General features: G+C 42.5%; 1 protein-coding gene across 1 annotated transcript; it reads right to left on the bottom strand.

Moving 5' to 3' along the window:
- Window positions 1-667: 667 nt before the first annotated feature.
- On the bottom strand, window positions 668-9,267 carry Mrpl15 (mitochondrial ribosomal protein L15). The gene is made up of 5 exons (XM_028893664.2): window positions 9,104-9,267; window positions 8,144-8,298; window positions 7,471-7,636; window positions 2,853-2,976; window positions 668-2,241 (listed from the first exon to the last, which is right to left on the bottom strand). Exons 1-5 carry the CDS (start codon window positions 9,206-9,208, stop codon window positions 1,904-1,906), a joined length of 888 nt encoding a protein of 295 aa, XP_028749497.1. The 5' UTR covers window positions 9,209-9,267; the 3' UTR covers window positions 668-1,903.
- Between the last annotated feature and the right edge of the window lie 199 nt (window positions 9,268-9,466).

Raw genomic sequence — 9,466 nt, forward strand, 5'->3', positions numbered from 1 at the left:
CAGGACTGTATTCAAGGTCTGGCCAACAGCTACAAACTGAAGTTTTAAGTGGAAGCTTCTAACTTTGCTTAGAAAAAACTGGCTTGTTGTTGCCTGGCTCTATTTAGACCTCATTATCAGAAAGGAGTTTACCAAGGAGCAGTGCCCAGCACAGCTGACACAAACTGCAACACCTCCTGCACTTCACCTGTGAGCACAGAGCTGCTTCCCTCACGCTTCGGGGTCTGCAGTTCCCACCAGCAGAGCTAAAACTAACCAGGTCTCTGAAAAATACAAACATGTTTTAAGAACTGATTACAGCCAGGTGGTGGTGGCGCATGCCTCTAATCCCAGCACTCGCAAGGCAGAGACAGGCAGATCTTTGAGTTCAAGGCCACCTTGGTCTACAAAGAGAGTTCCAGGAAACCAGGGCTACACAGAGAAACCCTGTCTCAAAAAGAAAAAAAAAAAAAAAAGTTTCAAATTCAATCACTGAAGTTGGTCTAAGGATGATTCTTCTTAGCTCCTGGTTCTTACTAGAGTTTGTACCCAAAAAAAAAAAAAAAAAAAAAACCTACCCAATCCTGAATGAAAACTGAAACACACTCTAGGCATGTGTACCACTTTATAAACTAGAGCCCAGGTCAGCAAAACATAAGGTATAAAAGTCAATAAAAAATACATTGCATGATTTATGAGTTTATGAGTTTTTGCGTTTTATTTTAAGGATCATTTTAACTGTGGAAGAACTATAATGAATTATTCAGGATCAACGTTTAATTGCTCAACAAGGTATGGTGGTTCATGCTGTAATCCCAACACATGGGAAGAAAGAATCAGGAATTCAAGGATAGCATGGGATACATGAGACCCTGTTTCATACAAACAAAAACTATAATCACTTAAGGCAAATTAAGCTTTTGCAAGATTTGAACACAATTTCTCTTTGAAAAGCTTGCTCACGTCTGAATCTTTTACAGTAACTGAGTTTAAGCTGGGCACAGTAGTCCCACCTGCTAGGAAAGCTGAAGCAAGAGAATCGCTAGGGCTCAGGATCCTGGTCAAGGCCCGTCTTTTAAAAACCACCACCTAAAACAAAATCCCTATTTCCATATGGCTTATATAATCATTGAACAAGTTTTCTAAATTTAACTGAAATGTCTTGAAGTCTGAGATAAATTTTTATCAATTGGAACACTATCTTCTTCAAGAAAAATGGTAATGGTTTGACCATTATCTATATTACCAGTGCTGCAAAAATGAATTCATTTGTGCTCTTTCTCTCTCTAGCTCCACTACTGATAAGCTCCTTTGTAGCTACTCACCAGCTATCAGTCACATTCTGAACCTCTCCATCCCTGTTGGGGACTCACTAGGGATACTGTGTAAAAAGAACCAGAGCTCCTTAGCACCTGCTCCCAGGCCTACTAATCAATCCTCTACACTTGCCCTTCATTCTAACAGAACAGGTAAGAAAAGACCATAAAAGGATGGACGGTAAAAGGACGTTTTAAAGTAGTCAAAATTAGGCTGGGCAGTGGTGGTGTACACCTTTAATTACAGCACTTGGGAGGCAGAGGCAGGCAGATCTCTGTGAATTTGAGGCCAGCCTAGTCTACACTACAATTCCAGGACAGCCAGGGCTATACAGAGAAACCCTGCCTCAAAAAAAACAAAAACAAAAAGGGAGGGAAGATGATTTTAAGTAATTTTTTAAAATCACCTTTCTAAAGACCGTCCCCATTTGAATTTTTGAGACATACCCAAAAAGGTCCAGTTCCTCTGTGGAGCTTTTGCTGCCTGTGATTTAAATCAGACCTGACCACACTGATGGCTGCTATCAACCCCAAGGACTGGAGACCCACAAGAAGCCTTGCTTCAGCTCCTGTCTGGTTCTCAACACATCTGCTTACTGGAAGAGAGTTCAGGAGCTGTAATACTTGAGGAGATTCTCATCTGTAGGTTTTAGAATTTTCTTATCTGCCATATTCACCACCCAACCAGGAGCAAGACCAAAGAAGATCTGCCTTGGATCCTTCCGAGCACTAAGCATTTTGAAGAGTTCATCTTTCGTGATATCAGGAAGAACATAGCCATACTTCATGGCAAGTTCAAGTCTTGCTTCAGGAAACTTGGCAGGGTCAGCCAGGTAGCCTCGGTTTCTGGCGTCAGTGTAATACGGCACCAGTGCTTCCGGCGGGAGCATTCGCTTTGGGATGGGCTGTCCCCGCAGGAAGAATGGAACAGGCTTGCACAGAATGTCTAGAAACAATTTTAAAAAGAGAGATGTCAAGACTGGCTTATACATAATAACTATGTTGGACATTCTTTAGTTATTAATTCACTGAGATGAGAACTGAATTCCAAGAACTTCCTGTTAAACAGGCTTAAGTAAGAAAACAGAAACAACTCCTTATAATTTTTTTCATTTTTTTATTATTATCCTATGTGCTATGCTGCACATGGAGATCTGATGACGACTTTCAGGAATTGGCTCTCTCCTTCCACCTGATCAAACCCAGATCAGACTTGCAGAGCAGGGAGGGGGTCTTGCCTACTGAGCTATCTAAGCTAGGCTGAAAAAAGTCATTTTTTTATAATTTGAAAAGGAAAGGGAGACAGAAGGGAGAGGGGAGAAGGAGGGATGAAAGGTTTTAAACACTTGAGATGAGCTAACACCCCTCTGAAAAACATATTTTAAGATTCTTTTAGTTTTAATTATGAGTCCCATTTATGTCAGTGGTGTTATGTGTACACGAGTGCAGCGCCCAAAGAGGCCTGAAGGGGGCAGCTGTGAGCATGACAGAAGCACTCAAAAGGAAACTGGCAAACAGGCAGTATAAGATAAAGAAGAAACTGACCACCAGACTTACCCAGACTTCTTGGGTCATAGAAGGCTGTAGTAACAACACCACCATTTTTCTCAATTGCAGCAATTGCTAATTCTGAAGCCAACTGTACCTCAATATTAACTTTTGCTTGAAAAGTATCAGCACCCTGTCATAAGTTAAAACAAGGCCTGTTAGTAAATAGCTTAGCTGAAGGCAAATCAGCACAAGGTCTGTTTTCAGCTGTGCTTCCCCCTCCAAAGTACCTGCAATTCTATCTTGAACTACCTCCGTCAAAAGCATGGGAGCTTAGTTAGGATCCTCTATGAGAAGACAGGAAAAGTAACACAGAGAGGAACCAAGTGTCAGGACAGAGCTGAAGCTGTATAGATAGAGTTTTGTCTTAGAGAGATAAAATAAACGGACAAATGAAAAAGAGCATGATGTACATAGATTCTTTTCCTTGAGATAACCCACCAGACAAAGCATCTTCCCCAGGATTCTGGGAGGAAATCTTCTAAGAAAATTCCAGTGTGTGTGTGTGTTTGTGTGTGTGTGTGTGTGTGTGTGTGTAATCACAGCATGCAACATGCATGTTGAGGTCAGAGGACAATTTGCGGTTCTACCTTTTTTTTTTTTTTTTTTTTTTTGGTTTTTCGAGACAGGGTTTCTCTGCGTAGCTTTGCGCCTTTCCTGGAGCTCACTTGGTAGCCCAGGCTGGCCTCGAACTCACAGAGATCCGCCTGGCTCTGCCTCCCGCGTGCTGGGATTAAAGGCGTGCGCCACCACCGCCCGGCGGTTCTTTCTACTTTTATGTGGATTCCAGGGATTAAACACATGTCTCCAGCTCTGAGTGGCCTTTACCCACAAAGCCATTTTACCAGCCCACCTCTGTTCTTAACTACAACATTATGCTCCATTATACAGACTAAAAACAAATCTTCCTGAGACTGGAGAGACAGCTCAGCAGTTCAGAATACTGGCTGCTCTTCCGGAGGATCATAGTTTGATTTCCAGCACCCACATGGTGCCTGAGAACCATCTGTAACTTCAGTTCCAGGGGATCCAATGCTGATGCCCTCTTCTGGTCTCCCCAGGCACTAGACACATATGGGGTACATAGACATACACACAGATAAAACACACATACATATTAAACATTTTTAAAATTTTAATAATAAAATAAAAACATCCTTATCCCTAAGTAAGCAACAGGAGGTTATAGAGGAGGCAAGGGTCTGGACTAACCTGGAAAACAAAATATCTGACAATACTGAAGGGGTTGGCTGTCTTTAGGGAAAAAAGGGAGAGAGGGATCCATTTTGTACTCATTGTCAACTTTATTATACTCCCTAAAATGGAGGATGCATCTATTTTCCCCCAGAATGTTTAACACTAGAAGATGAAGCAATGAACTTAAAGTCCCGTCACTCAGGATATGCTAATATTTGTCTAACTTCAAAACATATTGCTTTTGCCATTTTAGTATGGCTAAACTAATTTTCACTCACGTTATGAACATTTCATATATTTCAATATTCCATCAACTACAGGATGTAGTTTCATTTTATATTTGATAATGGTGTGCATTTTTATAATCAACTGACTGTTGATTTAAAACTAGGGACTTGATGTATTAATTTGTGATTTTTTTTTTCAATTACTACTCTGAGGCCAGGCAATGGTGGCACACGCCTTCAATCCCAGTACTCAGGAGGCAGAGGCAGGCGGATCTCCGGGAGTTTGAGGCCAGCCTGGTCTACACAGTTAGTTCTACGACAGCCAGAGCTGTTACACAGAAAAACTCTGTCTCAAAAAACAAAAGAAAAAAGCTTCCTCTGTTACTTCTCTGGTTCTGCTGCTCCACCACCTCACTCTTCTTCTCTGGTGCTAGTGCCAGGGTTTAAGTATTATAAACTGCATTTTTAGGAAGGTCTACAAATCAGGTTTCTTTTATTTTCCTTGAGAACATATACTCCCAAATAATTCTGTGCTTAAAATCACAGCCATCTTATTACCCACTATTTACTTGCAAATCTAAACTCAGAAAAGGCAAACAATGTACAAGCTACAATAACTGTGTGACTACATTTATTCAATCATTGGCCCAGTGTAGAATTTTCAGTATAATGTCTGCTAGCATAATATACACATACCTAAAGCATACTGAGACATGCAATTTAAATACTGCCAAGGTTATGGAATTTTCTATGATGTACATGTCTTTTTCTTTACACATCCATAGTAGAATATTGAGGCTCAATCATGTCTTCAGTATTGCTTTTCCAAATGAACTTAACCGGTTTTATTAGGGTTTGCTTTGTTTTGTTTTTCTGTAAGACAGGGTTTTATAATGCAGCCAAGGCTCACCTAGAATTCACTTTGTAGCTCAAGGTAGTCTCAAACTTACAGCAATCTTCCAGGCTCAGCCTTTCAAGTGCTGGAATCACAGGCGTGATCTACCACATCAGACAATGAATGAGACCTGGAAAGTGCTTATCTTTAGGTTCACAGTCTCAAAGAACTTGAAAAGCTTCTTCCATGGGTATATGCTTCCCTCTAGTGGACACTAAGTTACTATTTGGCTATGTAGTTAATCTATTTATGAATTGTTGGTCAATCAGTGTAACAGAAATTTCTACTGAAGTTGAAATGGGATTAAATTCATTCTTTTTTCCATAAATATTAACTTTCGGAGCTAAGATTGTCATTAACTTTCGGAGCTAAGATTGTCAATATTGAAACTATAATAAAGCACCTACCTTTACAAGGCTTAGGTGATAGTGAGAAAGATAAAATGGAAGCGCAGTTGTGCACCAGATAATAAGAAAAATTAGTTGGGAGGCTAGAGAGATGGCTAAGCAGTTAAGGGAACTAGCTGCTGTTCCAGAAAGCCAGGATTTTATTACATTACATGTGGTGGCTCATAGTGTCTGTAACTCCAGTCCTAGGGGAGCCAAAGCTTCAGCTGGCACCAGGAGTACATATGGCACACACATGAAGTCAAAACACTCACACATTTAAAAACAATAAAAAGAAAACTGCTTTGGGCAGGAAAAGGCAGACCTAGAGTGTGCTTCTAAGAGTGGGGACAGGGCCACAAGCTGCACTTGAGTTTCTGGCCGGCTCTTGTCACCCTGCAATGTAAACTATTTTTTAAAAAGTGTGGGGTAGGTAAACAGATGTAGTGGCACAAGCTTGTCATCTCAGCACTGAAGAGATAAAGGCAGGGGCCAACCTGGTCTACACAGTGAGTTCTAGGACAGCCTGCCAGAGCTATCCTGCCTCAAACAACAAAAATAATTTCAGAAAGATGTTTCTGGGGCGGGAAAGAGAGCTTAGAGGTCAAGAGCACTTGCTGCTCTTCCAGGGTTGGGGTTTGGTTTCTAGCACTCACATGGTGGCTCACAACTATTTGTAAGTCCAGTTCCAGGACACCTAACATCCTCTTCTGAACTCTGGGGACACCAGGGATACTTATGGTACACATGCACACAGGCAAAACACGCATACATATAAAATAAAGAAATCTAGCCAGGCAGTGGTGGCGCACACCTTTAAAAATCCCAACACTTGGGAGGTAGAGCCTGATGGATCTCTGTGAGTTTGAGGCCAGCCTGGTCTACAGAGTGAGTTCCAGGACAGCCAGAGCTACACAGAGAAGAAACCCTGTCTTGAAAAGCAAAAACAAAACCATCTAAAAAATATTTTAAGGAATTTTTTTTCAATGAGGGAGAAAGATGTACAGATCCACAGAAGCAGAAGACAAGGCTGTGGCCTAAATGTACATCAGCTTTCTGTACCCACAGCTAGCATGAACTACATTTTTTATGTTTGTATTTATTCTGTGTGTATGTATGTTTTGTCTGCATGACTATCTGCATACCACGTGCATGCACTTCCCATCAAGGCCAGCGAAGGCAGTGGATCTCCTGGGACTGAAGTTACAGATGGTTGTGAGCGACCATATGGATGATGGGACTTGAACCCAGGCCCTGTGGATGATTGGCCAATGTTCTTTACTACTGATCTATCTCTCCAGCCCCCAAGAAGGGGTAAGTGCTGATTAAGCAGTCTCTCAGTTTCACCTTCCATGGTTTCTGTTACTGGCTCTGCAAGGCTAGGAATCAAACCAAGACCCTGTGCAAGCTGGACAGTGCATCTCCAGTACATTTTAGAGTGTAAACTGTGCTGTGGAGCATGAGGAGGTCTTGTGCTGCTCAACCCCATCCCTTCCTGACATGAATTACACCTTTCTATATCATTTTTACATTCTATCTGCTACCCACCCACCACCCTGCCATAGTATTTTAATACTGTATATTTCTCTCTTATCGTACAAGAACAGAGATGCTAACAATTCTGATATGACAAAGAGAACTACAGTGTACTTTAAGCAGAGAGATGGAGTTCTCCATTTCAAAGGGTTAAGGTTTCTAACAACTGTAGCAAATTATTACTAACCTCCCACTACACCTAACTTATGAATTAACCTTTATCATATGTCTATATAAAAAGAAGAATACAGTTTATACAGTTTGGTAATGACCACAGTGAAGCATGCACATGGTATGTGTCCCTCACAGATAAGGAAAGACTATTATGGCAAAGTGTCTATACACCAAACAAAACAAACAAGCAAACAAAACAAATCCAGACTTACCTCTTCAACCAGCTGGACCCCATAATCCCTTTTAAGTGGTTGGATGGTCACACCTCTCCCATTGACAAGCTGGGTTAAGTCAATAGGTTGAGTTGTATCAATTCGACCTAAATCAATGAGATACTGCAGTCTCCTGAGACTCAAAGGTTGATACTGACGTCTGAAACTGTAAAACAGGAACATAATAGTTAGAAAACACCAAGTAATCTTCCTGTAACCTCTTCAAATCAAAAGCTTTGTTTTGTGTTTTCCTTCATCATTTCTGATGGTTTAAAATAAACTTGAGTACAATACAAACACATAAAGCACTAGTGCTTCCTTTGTTCCACTAAAAACAATTTACCTCTCTAAACATTTACTTCACTCACGCAAACAAGTAAACTCACAAAGGTTTAACCCAAAGTAGCAGATTATAGAATAATGGTAGCTACAATATACCATAAACATTATATATATACATATATGTGTGTGTGTATGTATACACACACACACACACACACACACACACACACACACACAAAATCTAGGTTAAGTTTCCTTACTGGAAATTACTCAGAGGAACAATATAACAAGTTTGCTTCTAAGTAAATATAAGGTTTCTACCAAATTATTTATTTATGCAATTCTTGTTGGAAATTAGGGATTTGTACTTCAAAAGAAAAAACACCCTTACCTATGTCCTTCATTAAATCCGTATTTGGGGATTCGGATGTAAAATGGAGTCTGCCCTCCCTCAAAGCCCAGCCGGGGCCGAGTTCCTCTCTGTCTTTCTCCTTTATGGCCTCTGCCACATTTCCTGCCTCTTCTCCGATCTCTGGGACGTCTTTCCTACAAGGAAAAGTGAATTTCAGGATTTTGTTCACCCCATAGCACATTTCTTTACTATGCCTTTTATTCATCCAACCAGTACTAGTTAGGTACTGTGTGCCAAGCTAAGGAAAACGCCATTGTGTGCTACGAACCCATTCCCAATTCCTAAAAGATAAGCTCCTGGTGTCCCTGACTCCTTGTCCCCCTCCCCAGAATTGTAAAGCTGTTGTAAAACTGATTAACCGCTTGCTTTGGTTTCTGTAAACTCCCTACATGGCAAAGAGTGAGACAGTTCTCAGGTATGAAGTAATCGCGACCTGCCTTTTAAGCCCTCCTCCCCTTTAAGCTGTGCCTCAGTCCCAAATCCGACCACGGGAACCAAGGACAGCTGCACCTTAAATTAAAAACTGGCTGATTACAACTCGGTAGAGTCGGGTGCTCTTTCGGTGTTTTCTAACTCAGTACCAATATCTTCCCTTTACTTTACTGTATCACCTCCTACAAGCAATAAACTGAGTTACAATAAGAGGTGACAGAAAACAGCTTTCCTAGTTGTGCCGTGGGGTGCACCTAGGACAGCTGAAGTAAAAAGTCAGTAACAGGCACTTTGCTAAAGGACTTCCGTTTGGAGGTGTCTGCGGATGAACCATGCAGCAGTTCCCCGGAGTGTGCCCTCCGCACCCTTGGCATCTTGGTCATTTTCAGCCGGAGCCGTACTACGGGGCGCACGCGGGAGGCCGGGGGCCAGGGCCCGCGGGGCGCACGCGCGTCCTCCACCCCGGCGGCGCGGCCCAGCACTCCCGCACCGCTGCCATCCGTTTACCCGTTTTCTGGAGTCAGGGTTGGGCTTCAGGTTGGCCAGGCTCACGCGCGGCAGGGACCGCAGCAGGTCCAGGCTGGCCCCGCTGCCCCGCGCGACGCCAGCCATGACGCACGGTCTTTCCAAGGGCGCCCTGGGAGGCCGGGCGGGCTCGGCGTTGCTTTACGGCCTCGCCCCGCCCCTGTCGCGCTACAGCACGCCGACGACCGCGGAATACGGACCCTCGCTTCCGGTTTCCGGGAACCGAGCTAGTACAGTGTTTGGAATGGCATCGGTTTTTGTGAGGTCGTGCTTTGTTTTTAGGCTTTGGCACCACGTTCTGAAAAATGTTCGCTTCCACCCTGAAACGTTAGAGGATATTTTGAG

This window comes from Peromyscus leucopus, chromosome 2 (genome assembly GCF_004664715.2).
Source record: "Peromyscus leucopus breed LL Stock chromosome 2, UCI_PerLeu_2.1, whole genome shotgun sequence".
NCBI lineage: Eukaryota > Metazoa > Chordata > Mammalia > Rodentia > Cricetidae > Peromyscus > Peromyscus leucopus.